General features: G+C 41.6%; 1 protein-coding gene across 1 annotated transcript in view; it reads left to right on the top strand.

Annotated features, from left to right (window-relative positions):
- The window catches only part of GTF3C1 (general transcription factor IIIC subunit 1), a 232,364-nt gene that overhangs the window by 194,519 nt on the left and 14,167 nt on the right, over nucleotides 1-23,678 (top strand). The window contains 6 exon segments of the mRNA XM_088466729.1: nucleotides 4,342-4,435; nucleotides 7,172-7,344; nucleotides 7,435-7,719; nucleotides 15,111-15,364; nucleotides 18,540-18,814; nucleotides 21,133-21,463. Coding sequence (XP_088322855.1) covers nucleotides 4,342-4,435; nucleotides 7,172-7,344; nucleotides 7,435-7,719; nucleotides 15,111-15,364; nucleotides 18,540-18,814; nucleotides 21,133-21,463 — 1,412 coding nt within the window.

The following is a 23,678-nucleotide window of genomic DNA, read 5'->3' as shown; positions in this document are numbered from 1 at the left end:
TCATTGGGAAGACTGCGGTATGCTAAGTGGTGTGAGGAGCCATGGCACTTTAAGAAAAAAACTCATCCTGGCTCTTCCCCCTCTATACCCCAGCAACCTATCTTAGCAATTAGTTTTTCTAAGTTCCCAAAGGAGTTGGGCAGTGTAGTTCAGGCTCTGTGACCTAACTAGTTTTTTTTTTTTTTTTTTCTTTTCTACAATTATGACATCCTATGGTCTCAATGGTACAGACTCTGGAGCTGCAAATCTGGGGGTGGTGGGACCTGCCACTGCCATCACAGGCTTGTATCTGGGACCCCCAAGTTCCACTGTGACCAGACAGCTTAGGAGCTATTTTTTCACCGCTGCTACAGGTGGGGGCGGAGCCTGACTGTCCTCAGCTGCTGCTGCTGCATCTCTTGCTGTGGAGAGATAAATGCTGGGAGACCTCTTGCGGGCAGTCTTACTCTCAGGGCCGTGGGATGAGCTTCCTCTGCCTACTCCTCCGTGATGAGCACGCCTTCCTGCTGGGACAGCCCACTTTCCACATCCCAAGGTTTCCCAGCAGAACTTTGCCAGGAGCATCACACTGCCTCTGCCAACTTTCCTTTTTCCCATTCTGCAACCTTGTACCATCCCTTCCCCTGGTAAATGATGCACACAGCCAGCCAGCCGTCCACATGATGCAAAAGAAAATGTGATTTATTAGACCGGGCCATCTTTTTCCACTGTTCCATGGTTTAGTTCTGACACTCACATGCCCATTGTAGGTGCTTTCAGCAGTGGACGGGGGTCAGCATGGGCACTTTGACTGGTGCATTGTGTGTTCTGACACTTTTGTAACATAATGCAACAATAGAGTAGCAGAAAAGGGAAGGAGATACTTGCAATGGACTTAGATTTTCTATATGCAGTAATACATCAATTGGAAAAGAAATTAATAAAGCTTCCAAGGAAGATAAAACATCAGAACCAGATGTGCAAACAGAGTAATGGGTATATCAGTAAGGAAACAGAAAAATAACTCAACAAATGGGTCACACTCTGGAAGATCTAAACAAACAAAACAAATTATCATAACATTCAACTGTTAATCAAAAATGGTTTAAATTGGAGGCTTAAAATAAATCAGAAAGGCAAGGTAAGTCTCCACAAAATAGGTGTAGTGGGGACACAGGTGAAACTGTGTTACAAAGATAAAACTAGGAACGTATACGTATGTGTCCTCATACATTTATCCTCAATAGGCTACGCAGCGCAACTTGCCTGGCGTGAGTTGCCAGGCCCCGTGAGACTGTGCTTGCGCCAGGCATCTTTTTTTTTGCTGAGGCGACTAGGACGCACGAGCAGACTGTGCTGATTAATTTGATATGCAACACTTGTATATTTGTGTGCACCTGAGTCTATATATGAACCGCAACAGAACTTGGAATGAAAAAAGCTGCTGCTGAAACATTGTAGCACTTTGTATACAACATTCAGAAACTCAGTCACACTCAGATATATAAGTGTCGCAAATCAAATGAATTAACATAGTCGGCCGGTGCATCCTAGGTGCACCACATTGTGACTTAAGCTGCCCATCCACTACTAGATGTGGGGACGAAGGCACGATTACGACGACATAATCGCGCCGTTGTCCTCCTAGGGGTGAAGTGCATACACTGAACGTTCAGACTTTCAGTGTATGCAGATCAATCATCCCCGAACATGGCAACCTGACGACGGTCGTCAGGTTGACCGTCATTTTCGGGCAATGATAGATGTTAAAAATGATATATGTTAACATTTTACTGCCCGATTTGCAGACGATTTTGCAAGCGATTGCACGATAACGACGTCGCTATTGTGCAGTCGCCTGTCAAAATCGCCTAGTTGATGTGCAGCTATAGATGCATTTTCAGCAAGCGCTAGCAGTCTCTCTTGGGCGTGGTGAGAGTGACTAACAATGTCCAGTCTGTCAACACCTTGGCAGTGGCATAAATAAATCACCAGGACTCAGAGTACAACATCAATGTCAGAACTTCCAAGATCATGAAGTGGGCAATTTCTGCTGTATTTCTATCAGGAGTGGAATATTGGTAGTCCATTTCCTGAGCAGACAAGATCTTCACCCAGGGGAATAGTTTCTCCACCTGGAGGTATTTCAGCTCTTGGTGGATCTGGTGAGTGCTGGGTTTTGATATGATGGATCTGGTGAATGCTGGGTTTTGATATGATGGATCTGGTGAATGCTGGGTTTTGATATGATGGAATTGTGACTGAACAACAAGATTCCTTATTATTGCTCCACGGCTCACAACTACTCGCCTATGCTTAGGATTTTCGACTAATCTATTTTTTCCTTCCTCTGGCAATGCTGCCAAGAGCTTTGAAGCCGATAAGACATGAGAAGGCCACATTCATTTTGGGAATGCTGGACTGACTAAGAAAGTCATGGTCTGAGAATGCTAGCATCTTCTCCTTTATGGTTTCCCATACGACCTGATCTTCTCGCTCAGGGTCCCGTTCAGCACCCCGGGTTACCTCATCTGGCTTTAACAGGGTGGCTGTTGAGGCCTCTATCCTCAAGGATAAAGCCAGTTTCAGACAAAAATTATCACAGGGTATGGTGAGTTTTATGTGTTTATGGGAAAATCAGCAGATGATTACTTTTTTGCAGTTTTTGCAACATGGCCTGGACTCTGGTTTGCAGTTGGGTTCATTGAAGGTTCAGATTTCAGCCCTGTCTGGCTTTACTTCCTGATCATTAAACTTTTCTACCAGGGGGCCTTCGTGAACTGTACAGCCTGCGGTGTTTCCCTGTAGTCTTAATATGGTCCTTTCTTATTTGCAGTCCAGTGTCTTCAAACCCTTGGATTCGGTAGATTTCAAGTTACTTACTTGGAAAACCATTTTTCTTGTGGCTGTTGCGTCAGTGAGACATGTTTCAGAGCTAGGGGCATTGTATTGCTGTTCCCCTCATTTTGTATTCCATGAAGACAGGGCGGTGCTGCGAGCAACTACACTTTTTTTTTTTTTTACTAAAGGTGGTGTCTTTCTGGGCTTGTCTGCATGGTGCCTCTGCGGAACATAATTTATAAATTCAATAGGTTTGTGGCCAGAAACGCCAGCTTTGGTCGTAATGTGCTTTGTACTGTGTCAGCCGCTCCCACCACTGAAGGACTGCTTTGGGACATCCCCAGTGTTTCTCCAGTGTCCCCATGAATGAAGGAGAAAGTAGTAGGAGTTTTACACTGGACTCCCTCTCAGAGTTTCTGTCTTGTTTGTTCATTGACAACTGGTGTGTGTTTGTTAACAATATATTGTTTGCTCAATTATGCTTTGTTTATCTCAGTCTGTTGGTTTTCCTCTCGCTCACCTCCTATTGCCTTTATCTGTTGGGGTTTTGGTAGACATAACTGCTTTCTTAGTGTCAAGGCTCCTGACACCACTTAGCATACCCCAATGTTTATCCAGTGTCTCCCAGTTAATCGGAGAAAGGGATTTAACGGTAAGTTAAAAAATCCTATTTATTGCTTTAATTGCTTTGTTGTGTTCATTTCCAAAGCAGAATTGTCATACTCTTGCATGGTCCTGTTCTGAGCCCTGGTAGAGCTCAGTAACCATTAGTTGATAGAACTTCCGATTAACTATGTCTCTGTCCATGGTTTTGTTGGCTTCTTCAGGGACAGGACATGATGTCTTCTCAAGGTCCGGGATGCAATCTTATAGGTCCACAGTATAACATCAATTGGGGTTGATTGAAGTCGGACTGTAAATGTTCAAATTAAATTTGAACTAAACATCCTACAGTACATGATGGTGCATTCCAGAGGGCTAAGGGCCTGATTCAGCTTTGGGAATAGAGTGAGATTTAGCACTAAACTGATCATCTTGGTGAAACCATGTTGCACTGCAAGTGGGGCAGATTTAAAATGTACAGAGAGATTTAGATTTGAGAGGGAGGTGTCCAAACTGACATCTAAATTATAGAGCAATAATAAATCTGTGCAGTATTTGTGGGCTACATGCAAAAGCAGCCAGTATTTACACTACATGCAAAAAAAAAGTATGTATTTAAACCCCTTCCATTGCAACATGGTTTGTCCAGGTACACAGTTAAGTGCTAATTCTCACTCTGTTCCCAAAGCTGAATCAGGCCCTAAGTAACTCTCTTACGCTAAATTCTAATTGGGTATATTGTGGTGTATGCTCATTGTTGTTTTAAAGGAGATCATTGTTTTTTTTATATACTAATAATAAATTTGTATTTTGAAGCAGATAATTAGTTTAAACTTGACCTTTTTTTTATTAGTCTGATTTATTTTCATACTTACTTGATTTTCTTTTTTCATTTTAATTCCGCCAACTAACATACAGTGTAGATGACATCCAGGTCCTAGTGCTGCAGAACCTCATCTTGAGCACATTGGCGCTTTCTGATATGCAGATGAATTCATGTCGTTCATTGCAAGTAAGTATGACAGGGTTTTGTGTTTCTGTCTGTACTTATTTGTACTTTACATGGTTAATGCAACTTTCACATTTATTAATAACACTTTCCAGATCCAGTGACCCTGCAGCTAGCTTTTTGAGAGAGCGACAGATGCCCTCATCCTAATGTTATCCCAGAATAAGAAGTGCACGTGGGTATGTAGTACCTGTGTGCACTAGTGGTATACCGATGTGGCCATGCACGTCTAATTTCAAATCATGACAAATAGGCCCATTTAGCATTCCACAGACTTTGCAACTTAACCGCACCAAAACACTGATGCAAAGTATCTTCAGATGTGTTCTCAGACATCTAGGCTCAATACGCCACGCAGTGCAACTTACCTGGCATGAATGAGCCGCTAGGTCCTGCGCTACTCTGCTAGCAGTGGGCTTCTTTTTTTCGTGGAAAATGCATCCAAGTGGCAATGCGATGTGACAAGGGCGCACCAGCAGACTGTGTCACATATTAAATTAATCAGCACAGTCTGCTGGTGCGTCCTAGTCGCATCGCATTGTGACTTACAAACATTTTGGACAAAAAAAGATACCCGATGCTAACAGAGTCTCAGAGGACCAGGTGTGCCAAGATGTGAGATGTATAAAGACACGTGTAATACACTGTAAGCAGACTATGGGCGGTATTCAATTAGTTTCGTGTCCGCAAAGAAGTTTTGCCTGCCCAAATTTCCGCCTACATCGTGTGTTTATCTTATCTTGCGCGTCCCCGCTATTCGCCCTTTCAACTCCAAACCACATGAAAATGGTAAGCCGCGAAGTCGAAACAGGCGGAAAGTGCTGTCAGAAATGGGGAAATCAGCCTGAACCCCCCAAAAAGATGCACTAACATTGGGGATCAATGTAGATGTGGCCAAATAGCCCTAATAAAGCTATTTGGAGTACTTAAGTTGTTTCAATCGCTTCTTATTAGTGTCTTTGCATAAGTGGTGAAGCATTAAGCAGTATTTTTTGGTGAAACTAAGTAGTTCTGTCAAATTTCCCCAAACTTTTTGCCCACAAAATGAAAGTATTTTTTTTTCCAGAATTTTTTGACGCAGTTATCCTTTGGAGGGCTGTCCCAGGGGTTCTGAGTGGTTTCCCTAGCTTTGTACCCCAAATAAAAATTTTGCAGCACTTTTCTACTGCTATTCAGAGGCAAATCTTTTTCGCCTGTTACATTGCATTGACTTTCCGCTTACGCGAAAAGCGGATGGAACTGAATACGGATATAAGTTTCCGCCACGTGAAAAGCCGAGATCGGCGATACTTTTCCGCAGATCTCGGCTTTTCGCTTCTAAGTGAATACGGCCCTAAGATGCAAAACAAATGAAAATATAGCACAAAGGATGAAAAAGTAGCAAAACTGAGCAAAAATTAATACAGGTCCGATACAAGTGACCCTCAAAATGCATTAGTATACTTAATGTGCTACTTTATACTGATTCCTTTGCTACAAGAAAACTAATGCTACTGTAAGTACCTATTACACTGTAACCAACATAAGATGCAAAATCGATTAAAAAGTATGCAGTCTATGTAAAAAGATAGATGCGGTATGACTAACATGCACCATGTATTGGTAGGCTTTATCTGCGTGTTTATACCAATACCTTTACGACAAAGAAACTAAACCTAAGTAACTATTACACTATATGTGTACCAAGATGCAAAACTGATGAAAAAGTAAGCTATCGCTACCCATGGTGCAAAATAGATAGTGGACACATCTGTACCAGGGTTGGGTAGGGGATCGCGACGGTCAGGATGCCAAAAGATTTCTATAAGTATTATAACCCATTACCCTAACAGTCCCCCTAACCCACCCCTCCCACAGCCTAACCCTAATTCTCCCCCTAGTGCCTAACCCAAATACTTAACTCCGCAATCTGTTGGTATTCTGACGGTTGGGATGTCGCTCACAGTATTGCAACCGTCTGCATTCTGTATCATTATGTAAAAAATTATTACAAAAATGGCAGATTAAATGGATACCTAAGTTCTTGGGAGCTATAAGAGGTCCATCTTGCGTGAATTTGGTGTTACCGTTAGTCAAACTAATCAATTGCATATTGGGGTACATATCTCGGGTGGTTATTATGTGAAAGTAACTATAGAATAAGCAAATGAGCAATCTTTTAAGACTTAGGTATTATTTATATGAGGACAGAGAAGCTTCTTTGTTTCCATAGATGTTGAAATGTGCAAGAGCGGGTCAAGCAGAATAAGTTCTTCACTGCAATATACCTGGATGGTTACAAAGAACAAAACTCCTCCAGTCATCCTCATTGACTACATACTTTTCCCATGTGTTGTGTTTATGCCCCAGTGCTCTTTTATACAAGGGATGTAGTATAAAGGGATAACACTGTACTCTATCTAAATACATGTACAGTATTTTATCATTTGTTTGCTAAAATGGCATCTTCTGTGTGTATTTCAGTGATCCTATGGCTTCACTTAAGCTGCCGTACAAAAGGTTGACAGCTGTCATAACTTGATGAAAATACCATGATTGCATCATATGGAACACTAATGCAAGCACTTCACCCATTCTCAGTAGTTAAGTCAAGTGTATAATGCCACCACTAAGTAATATATGAGCACCTTGAGTACTAGTATGAGCTACCATTCTCATGTTGTGTTTCCACTATAATAAGTGCAACAGATTAATACTATAGAATAATTTCTAGCAAGGCCTACCCCGATTTATTTTTAGACCTTTCGGATGTATAGACAGTATCGTGATGACATTCTAGTGAAGGCTTTTGTGGAATTTCAAAAGAAAAGATTGGTAAACCGCCGTCGCGGGAACCATACATCGGGGCCAAAGAAAAATCGCGCTTTACCTTTTGTACCAATGTCATTCCAACTATCACAAACTTATTACAGGTAAGATAACCAATGACGAGCTTCTCATTCAGTGATTAGATTGAATGTTATGCAGATTGAGTTACGTTTTTTTTTTTTTTGCTGCTACAGGCTTTTTACCTGGCGCTTTCCATCTACAATATGTACGGAGTCATTTCAACTTCTGGAAACGCTCAAAGCTTATGGAAACGCTGATCAACCGGATGTCATTTCATTTGCTGACCAGTCTAACGAAGATACAACAGACATGATGGTATTTTCTTTGGATGGACCAGGTGGCCATTGTGCAACGATTCTCTCTCTCTTACTTCTGGGATTTATATCAGTTAAATTGAAAATCCCTGACCAGATTGTCGTGGTTGACAGCACTTTGGTTGATAATGAAGTAATGAAGAGGTGACTGATACGGTTTTAAACCCTTTTGTTTTCTTACACATGCATGCGTTATCACAAATAGCACGCTTATTAATATTGTATATACAAATCAAAAATGTCTGCTTAAATTTTAGCATGAATAGTTGGGATTTACAGCAATCAGCCATAACATTAAAACCTCCTGTCTAATATTGTGTAGGTCCTTGTCGTGCAGCCAAAATAGCTCTGACCTGCCTAGACATGGACTCCACAAGACCCCTGATAGTGTCTTGTGGTATCTGTCACCAAGAGGTTACCAGCAGATCCTAAAAGTCCTGTAAGTTGTGAGGTGAGACCTCCATGGCTCGGACTTGTTGTCCCAGCACAATGATTGGATTGAAATCTGGGGAGTTTGGAGGGCTAGTTAACACCTTAAACTCTGTCATGTTTCTCATACCATTCCTGTATGTTTAGGTAGGTGGTATGTGTCAAATTAACATACACTTGAATGCCAGGACCCAAGGTTTCCCAACAGAACATTGCCCAGAGCATCACACTGCCAACCGCCTGCTTGCCTTCTTCCCATATCACTTCCTGGTGCTATCTCTATCCCAAGTAAACGACACACACCACCCTGCCATCCACATGATGTAAAAGAAAACGTGATTTATCAGACCAGGCCACTTTCATCCATTGCTCCATGGTCCAGTTATGATGCTTACGTGCCCATTGTAGGCGCATTCCGCGCTTTCGGTGTTAAGTGTCAGCATGGGCACTCTGGTCTGTAGCTATGCAGCCCAATATGCACTGAGCTGTGATGCATTGTGTGTTCTGATTCCTTACTATCATAGCCAGCATTAACTTTTTCAGCAATTTGTGCTGCAGTAGCTCTTCTGTGGGATCAGACTAGACTGGCTAGCCTTCGCTAACCACACGCATCAGTGAGCTGGTTTACCGGTTGTCCTTCTTTGGACCACTTTTGGTAGATACTAATCATTGCATACTGAGAACAACACACAAGAGCTACTGTTTTGGAGATGTGCTGACCCAGTTGCCTAGCCGTTGCAATTTGGCTCTTATCAAAGTCCCTCAGATCCTTACGCTTGCTCATTTTTACTGCTTCCAACACATCAACCACTAGGATTGACTGTTCACTTGCTGCCTAATATATCCCACCTCTTGACAGGTGCCATTGTAACCAGACAATGTTATTCACTTCACCTGTCAGTGGTTTTAATGTTATGGCTATAATTATACTTTGTTTTAATGCATCAAAAGAGACATTATAGAAAACTGTATTTCTCTTCTCATCCATGGGGGACACAGGCTGAAGGAGTTAACTGGTGAGCTGGAGTCTGGGCACCAGGCAGTTTATAGTGAAAACAAGGGGAATGAAGGTAGCACTAGTACTTATCCTATTAGGTTGCTGCCTATAGAGGAAAGGGTTGGGATCACCTTCCCTAATATGGTGTGTATCGAAAAAGAAAGATCCTCTGGCGCCTCCTATAGGTACCGTATATGGCAAATGAAATAGTAATCATAAATTAGTATAAAAACAAATGGTTTCTTTTAAGACACCATGAGCATGCTTATGTATGGTGATATAGAACAATGTAAGATAGGCTTTAGTCAATTTAAAAATAACAAACTCACTAATAACATATAACATGAAACATAAAACAGATACAGTGGTAGATAGGAGAACAGACACGCTATATATGCGTTTTACTCTGTTCCTAGAGTCCTTTTATAGATAGTCCAAATATGATGAGGTAAGATATATGCAGATATCCTCCTAAGTGGTATAAGTCTCAAGTGATAGTTCCAAAATGTATATGCAAATGTGCTTACCGCACTGGATGATGTTCCTCCAAATAGTGGCTTTCTCGGGAGGTAAGTCAGTTTGAAGTAGTTTGCCAGCAAATTTGGGGTGCTCTACGTATATGGAGGTGAACCAGGTCCCCCTCCACTGTCATCAACGCGTTTCGCCTACCAGTAGGCTTCCTCAGGATCACCATCCTGAGGAAGCCTAGTAGTAGGTGAAAGGCGTTGATGACAGTGGAGGGGGACCTGGTTCACGTCCATATATGTAGAGCACCCCAAGTTTGCCGGCAAAGTACTTCAAACTGACTTACCTCCCGAGAAAGCCACTATTTGGAGGAACATCATCCAGTGCGGTAAGCACATGTGCATATGCATTTTGGAACCATCACTTGAGACTTATACCACTTAGGAGGATATCTGCATATATCTTACCTCCTCATATTTGGACTATCTATAAAATGACTCTAGGAACAGAGTAAAACGCATATATAGCGTGTCTGTTCTCCTATCTACCACTGTATCTGTTTTATGTTTCATGTTATATGTTGTTAGTGAGTTTGTAATTTTTTAATTGGCTAAAGCCTATCTTACATTGTTCTATATCACCATACATAAGCATGCTCATGGTGTCTTAAAAGAAACCATTTGTTTTTATACTAATTTATGATTACTATTTCATTTGCCATATACGGTACCTATAGGAGGCGCCAGAGGATCTTTCTTTTTCGATACACACCAGGCAGTTTGTTTCTCTCCCAGCAGCCCAGGCTCCCTCTCCTATACCCTGCCCCCCAGCCACAGGCAGTCTGTTTCAGGTTGTTACCTCATGTAAAAGGGCACTGTTTTTAGGCAGCTTCTTCATAGTTTCTCTTATTTTACACTTACTTGAGCAGGCAGTATTTAGCACCAGAGGCGCCCTCCCTGCCGTTTTAACGATCCCCAGCGATAGCGGCCTCAGTACTGGCAACTGGGTCAGTGACCTCTGCAGTTAGTGGAGGCCCAGGTTGTCTCCACACCCACACTAGACCACCAGGGTAATTTTATGGTAACAGGGCACTACTGTTACCATTACTTTGGAGTTGATGCCAGACAGGGGAGTTAAGCTGTTAATGTTGCCCATTCCCCACCCCTTTGGTGTGTCCCCTCATGCAGGCTCCCCGCCACTGTGTTTACTCCTCTCCCATCCCTCACTGAGAAGCTGGGCAGCCATTTTAGCACATTGCCTACCTCAGCAGAGAAGCACGGGCTTCTGTCTCCCTGTATACCTCACTCCATCTAGTCTGGTTATACATTTAGCTCCCTCCTCTGTTAGATTTGGATTGTTGAGCCATATTTACCCATTGGTCTATGCATTAAATGCTTTGTGTACATGAATTTGTAAGTGTTTAGAAGTAAAGTTTTCGTCACTTCTGTGTAGGGACTACCTATTGTACATTCAGTTGTGAACACCAGTTTATTTATTGACATGACGGGGCAGAACTCCGTCTGGGAAACCCCAGTGTGAGGCCAGCTTCTGCTTTTCTTCAGTGCATGGATGGTGACCACGACAGATGCCTGGGTCATGGGTGTAGTTTCCCAGGGCTACGCCTTAACCTTTTGGGAGTGACTCCTGCCCAATACTTTTCAACAGAACTTTCAGTCCCATCCTCCACCTGAAGTCGCTCAACAGGTACCTTTGTGTTCCGAAGTTCAGTATGGAGTCTTTTCGCTCCATCATTCTGGAACGTGGGGACTTCATTACATCCTTAGATATCAAGGATGCCTATTTGCATATTCCTATCCGACTCAGTCATCAGCACTTTCTCAGGTTTGTGGAGAGGAACACTACCAGTTTTAGGCATTGCCATTTGGACTTTCCACGGCTCCTCGTGTTTTCACAAAAGTCATGCCAGCACATCTTCGACACAGAGGAGCCAGATTCCTGCCTTAACTGGATGACCTACTTCTCTAATCCCAGTCACTGGATGTCCTCTGGTATCACATCCGTCTCACAGTGGATGTCCTTCAGTCACACTGGTGGATCATCAACTGGCAAAAATCCACCTTGACTCCGTCTCGGGAGTTGCCATCTTTGGGTGCTTGACAGGTTTCCAGAGTCCAGCGGGTGTTCCCTCCCTTGGACAAGCTTCGGTCCTAACAGACCACAATTCGCTCATTTTTAGGTCACCGTCGAGTGTCAATACACTTGTGAACTTGTCATCTACCTGGAATAACCATCTACAATTCACCTTTGGGAGCACCAGCTCTTTACACAATACAACGCAGAGGACAACTATTCTGCATGGACTAGTACCTGCTAAAAAAAAAAAAAAAATGTACTGACATACAGTGTGTGTGTGTGTGTGTGTGTGTGTGTGTATATATATATTAATATACCATAATAACTGGACAGTTTTCCCTAAAAATTGTGGCATATGCCAATTACGTTAAAATATATCGAGGAATTAATTTTGATAATATCTACACAACCAAAGAAATTATCCCAATTACAGGACTTATTTGGGGGTCAATGGGGTCTGGCAATGTGATCAGTATATACGAATATATGTCTTTTATGAAATATAATTTTTGATTTGTCCTCATAACGCTGCTATTATTTATATTGAGATTTTTGTTCTTACCTGTAAAATACTTTTCTTAGAATCCATGGGAGACATAGGGCGCCCACCCTGACGCACTTGGCATTTGGGGTTTTGCACTGCTCTCCGCCTTTGTGTTTGTTTGAACTGTGTGTTTGCCATTGCTCCTTTTCCTTTCTTCTGCTCCTTGCCTTGGGCTTGTTAACTTAACTGGCTGCCTATGGCTGGGAGCAGGGTGTAGGGAAGAGGGAGCCTGAGCTGCTGGGAAAGAATCATTAACCTTTTTGTGCCCAGACTCATTTTACAGGCAAAAGCAAAAAACTCCTTATTCCTGTGTGGGAACATTCATTCTTCTATTTTGTAGGTAGTTGTTAATAGTGGAGGAAAACTTAGAAACTTATTTCCTCATACATCTGATCTGGGGGACACTTCAGTGCTGACACTGGGTTAAATGGGCTGGTTCAGGAGCAGACACCAATCTATCTAGTTCTGCCCCCCTTTAACCACTCCCGCTTCCCCCATACCTTATTTGTTTTTTGGAGGAGAAAGGCACTATTTAGACTAGCTTAATTGTATTTGCTTTTATTCACTCTTTTTGTCACCTTGCCTCAGTACGTGTTCACAGGGCTCAGACACCTTACAGAGTGGGTCCCATAGTTAGTGGTTAGGACTCCCGCTCTGCTCCTGGCTTCCCGATCAGCCTTAATCCCACGGGCATTCCAGCATCGGTCACCGAATTCTCTCTGGTGGGTCCAGGACCACTGGGGTCTCTTGTAAGCTGGGGGCAACCTTTCCAGACTACCCGTGGGTAGCACTGGGCTGCATCACAAAAGTTTTGACAGCACCACCTGCAGCGGACCCTGTGACCAGGTTATCATATATTGTGGCAAACTTTTTTCTTTACAGGAGCGGTTGGGCGTTAAAAAAAACCTCACCCCCTCCTTTTCCTCTTTGTGAGGAATTATGAGTTAAGCCTCTTTCCTCCTTTTACAGTCTTTTAAGCCAGTGCAGACTTTGAGGCACCATAGCTACAGTACTTTTCACCGGTAGCTACTTACAAACTAATCTCTGAGGACCTGCTGACTGGTTTGATAACAGTCCTGCTTGCTTCAGAGCTTAGTGGCTTTGTATAGAGGGGACATTAGGGCTGTAATAAGCAGTGTAGCCTGCTTTATACTATTCACATTCCCAGGTTGGAAAAGTGGGAGGCAGACTTTCTCAGTCGCAATGCGGTTCATCCCGGGGGAATAAGAATTACATCTTTGGGTGTTGCCTGACATAGACCTCATGGCTTCACGTTTCAACTGGAAGTTGCCAATCTATGGAGCATGATCCAGAGACCCTCAGACGGCCTTCATGGACACTCTGGAAGGACGAAGGAGCCATTAGTTTGGTTATCTCATCTCACCTCTGTCCATGCTGGCCAGGGTGATTCAGAATATTTAGCTGCAAGGTCTTCCGGTCATTCTCATCGCCCCGTACTGGCTTTGTTGAGCATGGTACAAGAATCTGCAGTCGACCCACCTTGGCATCTCATTGTGTGGGATGATCTCCTGCGACAAGGGCTGTGCCTACACCCCAATTTGTTTCAGCTGGCTTGGCTCTTGAAACCTAAATCTTTAGGGTCCGTGGTTTTTCGAGACATGTCATTTCTACCATGCTCCAAGCAAGAAAAGCCGGTCATATCATCGTTTGGCGACTTTATATTCTCTGGTGTGAAAGTCGATGCCTTCCAGCAATTCTCTTTTGTCTACCACCACTCCTGTCTTTTATTCAGAAGGGTTATCTAAAGGCCTTATCCTTTCCTCCCTTAAGGGTCAAGTGTATCCACTTTCAGTCCTTTTTCAAAGGAGGTTAGCGATTTATTCCGGAAGTGAAAACTTGTCTTCATTGGGTGCTTCGCATACATCCGCCATACATGGAATATAAATTTGGTTTTGGAGGCCATTCAGATAGCCTCTTGAGTCGGTGGATCTATGCTTCCTTACTTTGAATTGTTTCCTCCTAGCTATTGCCTTTGCTAGGAGGGCATCTGAACTGGTGGCTCTATCTTGTAAGCCTCCTTTACTAATCTTTCATGCTAGAGTGGTGGTACGGATAAAGCAATCCTTTTTTTCTTTTTCTTTTTTTTACCTAAGGTGGTTTCCAAGTTTCATTTGAACAAAGACACTGTTCTTCCAACTTTTCTTGGATCTCTGTCTTGTACATCTGCCTTTTGGATGTCGCACATGCTTTGAGGGTATATGTTAATTGTACTTTTTCTATTTGTCCGCACTTATCCTTGTGGATGCTCCCAAGCGGAGCTGACCTGCCTTCAAATGTACTATTTCTCTGTGTATTACTGCCACTATTCATCAGGCATATCTTCCAGTGTGCCAGTTTCACCTGCCCTCCGGACTCATTCGACTCGTGCAGTCGGGGCATCTTGCCATGGTGCCTGTGCCTGTGTGGAGCAATTGTGCATAGCAACGACCTTGTCTTTTGTGAATACTTTTACTAAGCTTTACCATTTCCATACTTTTGGCTATACTGACGCCAGTTTTGGGCATAATGTTTTATGTGTGGCTTTGCCGGATAATTGGCCCCTTCCCTGTTGAGCTTGCTTTGGGAAGTACCAGCGTCAGCACTGCAGTGTCCCCTAGATCGGATATATGAGAAAATTTGTTTTGTTTTCTTGTCGTAAAATCCTTTTCTCGTAATCCATCTGGGGTACACTGCGCTCCCACCCTTTCTGGTTATTCTTGCTGTTTCTTTCACTAGCATTAATTGATGTCCAGGTTTAGCTTCGTCCATGCGGCTTTGTTAGAAAATAAATTGAGGTATGGGGGAAGCGGGATAAGGTTAGAGGGGATGGAGCTAGTTAGTTAGCAGTTTAGTGTCTGCTCCTGAGCTAGCCCATCTAACCCACCGTCAGCACTGCAGTGTCCCCAAGATGTATTATATCATTCTTCCCCTGCCTACTAAAATGCCAGTGACTCGCCTAGTTCAATTTCTCCTAAAATGTTTGTAATATATATTTATCTGTTGTAGCCTTGGAAGAGATGGACTAGATGATGAAGATTTTGATGATGAAGATGGGGATGACAGCCTGGGCCGCAAACATAAAATAGAAGTTAAGGCTCGACAGGCGTCTCATACAAACTATCTGCTGATGAGGGGTTGCTGTGCTCCGGGAATCGTCAGTACAAGAAACCTGAACCCGAACGACAGTGTTGTTGTGAACGCTTGCCATGTGCGGGTGAAACTAAGGAATACACCTCTAATTGGAAGGTTGAAGGATTCAGGTAACTTTATTGCCATATATGTAAAGATATCTGATTTTCTATCCTAAACAGAAAGCATGTTTTACCGAAACGCATGCCTCGCCCTAACCTGTCCCCTTCTGTAAAAGCATTCTTACTTCACTTTTCGCCTCTATCGGATGTTGAGAAAATGACCAGATAAATTAATATTAACAAACTAGGAACTTGATGAATATTAAATATTTATGAATTTGTATAATTGTGAGTGTAATTGTGTTATAATTTATCATAATGTATTCGAAAATAATTTACCTTTTAATTCACTTTTCATGTTCTGGTGACAATAACCGCACGGTAAAGTGGGCAGGAAATAAGAGATTAGGAGTAATCATTAGAATGCTATAATAAAAATCATATGAAAGTGTGATGAAATTAAATTTTCAATTGTCCTAAATTTGCATATAGAGTAAATGTTCTTTTATGCTACAGGGGACAATATCGTAGCAATATGATTTGTATACTGTAGGTAGTAAATTATTGTGGATTTATACAGATTACTTGGGTTTATGTTTTGCTTTCCTTACTCTCATTAAGTAAAGTACTGTAGCTGGAAATGTATCCTCAGGGTGGGAAGGGGGACAGTTGAGTCTAGTCACTGAATTAATAATGCTTGTTACTAATGATAGCGTTATTTACTATTTCTGACAAAAAGCCTATTTAAAAAAAATATTTAGTAGCAAAATAAAGAATTTTAATATACTGGTAATAAGGTTACAATAAATGATTTGTGAGTGAGGACTTGTCAGTTGTAATTTGTGTGGGCAGTGTAAAGCTAAAAGATGGAGATGGAATGCACTCATGCATCTTTTTTTCCACATGTCTCTGGTCCAGTAGATAATGGAATAGAATTATTCTCTCCTGAGCAGCTCCCTGATTTAAAAGTTATTGTTCTACTCATATCCGAGAATTGTGTGATATAAAAATAAATCACTATTATAATTAATAGTTATTGGGCCTGATTCAAAGCTGTATGCTATATGCATTGTACCAGAAATACAAAGATATGCCAATGCCGCAGGAGGCTTCTGGAGGCAAGAGACGCCCATTGCCGGCATTGCAGATCTAAGGGCTTCGTCTGAAGACGCAGCATCTGATTACAATCATGCAGCCATTACCCATCTAGTCGTACTCAGAATGGCCGCCCAAACTCCACTGCTGAGGCCAGTAGATCTGTGTCGGAATATGCAGACACTGGCCTTGTCGTGCCCATAAAATAAGGGGGACACGCCACTTTTTGTGCAGCGGACAGACAGAGGCATTTAAAGGGCGGGGCGTGGGCAGCCTACGTTCCCAGAAACTGGCGCCGTTTCTATCCCATTTTCCGGTAGTGGCCAGCCCAGAATCAGCGTTGATCAACGCAGTGTCCTGGGCTCGTAAGTCGGCCAGTCTGAGTAAGCTGAGGCTCACTCAGCTGGCCGGAGGCTCGGCATCGCCCACCATCGCAACCATTGACCACCGATGGTCACAATGGTGACTCCAGCCTGCGACATCCGTCGCAGTGCTGGGATCGCGAATACAGCAGGGGGTGTCATACACCTCCTGCTGCATTTGCATAATAGCAAGGATCGCAATTGCAAAGCTCCCTGCATGCAGCTTCGCAATTGTGATCCTTGCTGAATCAGGCCCTGAGTGCTTAATTTTTTAATTGGTTTGATGGTTATTACTAAAAAGGTGTATAGAAAATTGGCTGCGCTAATACAACATATTTAGAACTCTTGCAAAATTCATATAGTTTAATAAAAATGGTATACAAAAAACAATTATACAGATAACATTAAAATATTTAAAAAATAAGGAAGATTTAAATATAAAAAAATCTACACATCTAGCAAAATATACACATGTATAAATTAAATATGGGTATACGTAGGGTCAAAGGAAAAAATAGTCCTAGATTTATTAAGACACATAGATTTTGAATTTGTATTATGTATATCTGTTTGGTGATTTTTTTTTACTATTCTTATTCATTTTTTCTTTTCTTTTCTGGTTATGATCAATATAACAATTGTTTTTTCAATATAATGTAGATTGATAAGTTTTATAAAGCTACATAAAGTAACTTGAGACAGATACAAAGTTGCACACTCTGAATATGTATCAAAAAAACTAACCACAGAGCTCTACAGCTGATATTTCAATCTGACAGCTGCAAATGATCCTAATTATGCAAATGATCACATAAAAAGAGACTTGTCTCCCCACATCACACTCCTGACGAAAGTGTCAAGACACACAGAAACATGTTGAGCAAAGTATTCCCAACACACAGAGTCATCTTGGGAGCTATTACGCCTGGCATCAACCCCTGTGGATTTTCCAATATTATATAATTTATCAAAAACCTATACAGGTATATGATTTTTTTTTTATTTTTTTTTTTTCCTTTTTGTTTTCTCTAGGATACATGCAATAAGTAAAAACAGGGCAGAATACAAGCGATAACTAGAGTATAATCACATTTTTTTTTATTAAAATACAGTATGTAACAATTAAGTATTTTCAGCAGTATATAAAATACAATACATTTTCCATAATTGCTATTTTTACAGCAATTGCTTCCCTTCTTAATTCTTTGCATTTTTGTATTTTTTCTTTTTTGCCTGAAAGCAGTGACTTCTGTCTGATAATGCTAGGGTATAACCTGATTCACCTGTGTTCTAGTAGAATAGATACTGTAGAACTGGGGTCGTGAACTGGCCATTGTGATATATATAAGACTATTCGTGGGCCCGGTGCAGGCCACGCCCCCTCCGTGTGATGTCACACAGGGACGAGGTCAAAATCGCTAGTGATTACAGGAATGCCTGGAGCATCCTGAGGATGCTCCTGGGAGCTTTAAGGGCAGTGGTGTGACCATCTGAAGCGTCCTAAGGACGCTCCAGGCGGCACTGCTGCATAGATTCTGGCTGCAGGGTGCCATTCTAGGCACCTTGCTATCCAGATGAGGCTAGCAGAAAAAAGCTCAGAGGGTTCCACATCCCTGCTGTAGACCCTTTACTATTGTGCTTTGAGGAGAATAAGAAAATGTATGTACAATGTTTCCTTGTCTGTTTTGTTTAAGAAAGTGACAATATTTGTTTACTTTAATGACAAGTACATTTTACACATTGCTGCTTTATATGTTTAATGCACGAACACATATTTTACTTTCCAGGGTCGTTCAATGGTTTTATTGCAGACATGCCCACCCTTCCTCCTCATTTCACGGAACTTCTACACATCAAAGACCAGAGTATGGATACATTTCTAAGTCACTGCATGAAATGTCACGGATACAGTTCAGAAGATGTCTCTTGTGTATTGGAAATCCAGGCTGCTGTTGAAGCCAGTTCCTTTTTCGGCATAAAAATGTCAGATCTTGGAGAAAGGTTTCTCCAATATGAAAATATACAAGAAGGAAGGACAAGGTCTCTACAGCAGTATATACAGGTGTGCTATTTCAATTAACTGTGATTAAAGAAGCAGTCATTGGAATATATGCGATCAATTAAATATAAACAATGGGTTATTGCAGCTCAGGCAAAAACATAGATACATTCTAAGTACAGTAGAGGAAGTGATTTTATAGGAACACAGAATGTGGGTTAGCGCCATCCTTCGTAAGATGATCAGACCTCTCCTCATTTTTTAACTCCCTGCATCTCTGTTCTCAGTTGTTCCTAGTGGCCTAACTAGCACATTTCTATCTTTATGTTTTATTCATGTGTGCTAATTTCTTGTGTTCCTTTTGATGGACTCAGAGGTGTAAAATTACTATAGGTTGGTATTGATTTAAAATCAATCTAAATCGATTAACATTTTTCAAATAGGGTTTCAACTTTAAATTAAGTTGAAACCCTACGATGATAAATATGCAGATTTTGCGGTAGGGAAGTCCGTTGATGATTGATTTTAAATCGATTAACATTGACCTTTAGTAAATTTGCCCAGAGTGTGGTAACCCCATGCTCCATTTCGGAATGCACTACAGTGGCAGTGAGGGCTGTTATGACCTAGGATGCAGTATTGAGGAAAATTAGCACAATCGGAGTACACAATCAAGGTTAAACATGCAAAAGACATGTCCGCTATGAGAGACCCTCATCATGCATAGTTATGCTCAGAAAAAAGAAGCTCAATAAAGGAGAAAAAAATAACAAAAGAGGAAACTGTACGCAGCACAGGAAGCATGCCAGGCTTCTTGTGCCATATGGAGCAAAAGGGATAGGTCTATGAGGAAACATCTGTTCCAGAGTAAAGGGGACTATTCCCCCCCCCCTTACCCTGCCAGTTCTTGATCAAGGTGCTAACAACATATACACCATGTAAAGTGTATATCATTAGTACCTCTTCATAATGTGTAATATATATATTTTTTAAGAGCGATTTTCAGCCCTAAACTGTACTATTTCTATCTTCCTAAAAGATGCTTTTTGACCCCATTATCTGCTGAATTTCTTTTGACCCGCTAATCAATACTGTTGTGGTTTTGTGTTGAACCCAGTGGCTAAAGGCAATGCTCCTCCTGCTACCCTTTAGTCCTGATCCAAGTGTAAATCGTCTGGAGGAACTAAGCACCATCACCAGTAAAGAAGTGCTGCAGCATCTGCACACATCAAATGCAAATGGTTCCAGGTGTTGGTGAAATAGTCTGTTAGTAGGGCAGAGATTCCTCTCCTAAAACTGGTGCTCAGTTGTAGATATCTGGTGGCCGAGTGACAGCAGTAGGAGTGGTCGGTAATCGCACATTACTGATGGAAAGTGGAACCACTTTCCCTGCAGGTAGAGTGTGACACTATGGGCTTATTCTGCCAGATATAACTGGTACTGTAGGTGCAAGACAGGCTGGCAGAGTACAACCATGTTACCAGGACAGGAAGTAGTTATGAGACCGGCGGCCGCGATGCCATCGATCTCAATCCCATCGCTGAAAGTCCGACACAGGACTTAAGATAGGGGTCGAAATACAGACGCCTATCTTAATCCCGACACCGGAACACAGAAGTACGCCAGCGCGAATTAACGTAAACCGGGGCGCCCATAGTGTTAGTTGCGGGGGGGGAGGGTTAGCTTTAGGTAGCATAGCGGGTTAGCGTTAGGTTTTTTTGGGCGAGGGGGGGGGGGGTTAGGATTAGGCACCCCTAGGGTGGAGACTCAGGGTTAGACACCACTAGGGGGGGAGGTTAGGTTTATGCACAAAGGAGGGAGACCTAGGTTTAGGCACTAACTGGGAGGGTTGCGGTGAGGGGCGGGGAGGGCTAGGCTACAAAAATGGAGTGTTAGGGGGAGAAGGGGGGAGGGTAAGTATACCAACCATCGGGATGCCGCTGACTGTAACTGAGGTACTAATTAAGTCACCTGTGCCCAAGTATACCTATCCTTAAAACCTGGACCGTTAGTGTGCCTTGAGGACCAAGGTTGGGAGACACTGCATAGACAAAGAACCAAAATATGAGGTCTATTACTGCAGAAATGGCTGTATTCTAACACTATAAACCTATTTAAAATATCACTTTGGCGCCATGGAGGAAAAATTACCAACGTTTTTTTTTTTTTTCTCTTATTTAAAAAAAAAAAAAAAAAAAAAAAAAAAAAAAGCTTATAATAAAGTACACTTACCAATAGTTGCCAATATTCCTGACGTACTGAAATACACTGTAGATAGAACAAAAATATTCTGTCATTAAATTGCTTAAGTATTTGAAGAATATGCGGTTTCAATATACACAATAGGTGGGTGCTATGTTCATTGTAATGTCTTCTCTTAGGACCTTCTAATGTACAGTCAAGTGCTACAAGTTGGAGGAGCCTCCATCAGACTGGTTGCTACAAATCATGCTGATCCTTGGGTTCTACACTCATATTGTCTGCAAAAACAAGATAAAGCTCTTTTTATTAAAGACCCTGATAGCTCTGAGTCTGGCCAGCCAGCCAGTGAGAGCCAGGCTGAAAATGACATAAGCATTTATGAGCCACCAAGAAAGAAAACTCGATTAGAACTTGGTGACTGTGACAGCTTAACTCCTATGGAAAAGGTTGTGGTTCCTGTAATGCCAAATATTACCGATAGTGACCCCCTCACTCAGAAAATGGATTCAGGTAAACATAAACCTCTGATAAAACTGCAATAGGTAGTACTCCATCTTACAGATGTGTCCTCACATCTCTGCTGCAGTCGCGCCAAACAGCCACTCACGGCGCAACTGGTCCCGTGAGACTCTGCTAGCTCCGGGCGTCTTTTTTTTTTTTTCAGAAAATGCATCTAGGATGCACTGGGAGGCTGTGCTGACTAATTTGCTATGTGACACTTGTATACTGTATCTGTTCGACTGAGTTTTTCAATCAGTATGGGTAGTGCTACGATACAGCGGCCACAGCTTTTTTCCACTCTAAGGGCCATATTCAATTAGGCTGCGAAAAGTCGAGATCCCAATTAGCGATAAGTTATCGCCGATGACGTAATTTTCGCATGTTTGAATTATCCCCTTATTCAATTTCAAAGACTTTTTGCCAGTGGCGAAAAAAAGTGCAGAATTGGGGTTTAGGGTTGCAGACTTATAAAAAAAAAAAAAAAATAGCCTGCACCCCTAAAAATGAATTGTGTAAAAAAAAAAAATATAGCGACACCACAAAAAAAATTTCATTTTGGGGATAAAAAAAAAATAAGGTGAACAAGTTTTTAAATAACTAAATTAATTCAGGGGGGTTCCCAAGTATGTGGCAGGTGTTTAAAAGAATGCGTGCGGTAGCATCAGGTGCATTTTTGAATTTCAAAATGCACTTTAGGGACTTTAAAATGCTTGCACCCATTTTCATGTACCCCAAATTTGATGGGCATAGTTATTTTTTGCCCCCAAAAAACCTACGTGTTCATCACTTCTTCAAAGTCGGGGAAAAAACACCTGCCGCGGCTACTTAAAAACCCTAATTACCTTCTGCAGGGGAAAAACGGGGGTACCCCCAGTGATTCCCCATGTCAGGACATCATTAGGGGGAGTCCTAGGAGGAATTCCCGAAAATTCCGTATTTTTCCCGATACCTCTCCGCCGGGTCCCATTTTCGCTGCTTTTTAATTGAATGCGGGGATAAAGCCGGTGCGCGCCCAATACGTTACCCCTGCAAAACATCCGACGTGGAGCGAAAAGTCCAGCACAGACTTTTCGCTCCCAAATTGAATATGGCCCTAAGTGCCATTTACAGTCTCAGGCTCACGCAGATATACAAGTGTCGCATTTGAAGTGAATCAACACCGCATTTTCGGCACACAAAGACACCCGACACTAGCAGACTTGCAGGAGACCTGCCAGGCATATATCGCGCTGCAAGGCGTATTGATGCTAGATGAGCAAAGACACATCTGTACAAATACCTTCAGGTACCCACAATAGCAATCATTTTTATTTGTGATGAGAGACAAACAGTCTAAAGTTATTCAGTGTAGTGTAAAAATTATTTTAGAAAATGTGATTGCAAAAAATGTACAGTTTTGATTGTCCTTTACTTAAAATCTGTTGCATTGTGGAAGTTGTGCACAGAATCAGTCATATTTAAGGAATCATTTTACAGTGTGAACTCACATTATCATGTTTAAATCAATCCATAATTAAATAATATTGTATGTTTAGGCAGCGTTAAGCTATCCAGACACATAATTAAAATAGATCATCTTTTAATTAGTTGCATGCATACTGATCAGACATAATATACCTGTTTTTTTGAGCTTGCTTAGTAATAAGATTGCTTAATTAACAATTGTTCAATTTGCCCATACATTGATATAATTTAAAAAAAAAGTCAAATTTCTGCACTGTATTTTGCTATAGAACATAAGTTTTAAATCTGTATTCCTTACACAGTGATAATTGTATGAGCAAATGGCAAGTAAAGAATTTTGTGGAGTGAGTAACCCCATTAGTCTTTTTGCGCATGAATAAGTCTATGGAGATACAGTAGTTTGAGATAAACCTTGTGATACAATACCAGATTATAAATAAAATAACTTTAATATGTAGTTTGATCTAGAGAACAAAAAAATATTAAAAAATAAAACTTTATCATTCACAATTATCTATTACTTCCTTAATTTCTACTTTGTGCATTAAGTGTCTCCTTTCTTGGATGAGCATGATATGAAACATTTTATTGTATATAGATATATAGGGCCGTATTCAATTAGGCTGCAAAATGTCTGAATCAGCGATAATGTCATTTTCGCATGTTTGAATTATCCCCGTATTCAATTTCAAAGACTTTTTGCCGGTGCGAAAAGTCTTTGAAAAAAAACAGGGATAAGATTTCACCATGTTTTACATAG

Source organism: Taudactylus pleione, unplaced genomic scaffold, assembly GCF_031769625.1.
Source record: "Taudactylus pleione unplaced genomic scaffold, aTauple2 ptg000066l, whole genome shotgun sequence".
Classification (NCBI taxonomy): domain Eukaryota; kingdom Metazoa; phylum Chordata; class Amphibia; order Anura; family Myobatrachidae; genus Taudactylus; species Taudactylus pleione.
This window is presented reverse-complemented; position numbering and strand designations above follow the sequence as displayed.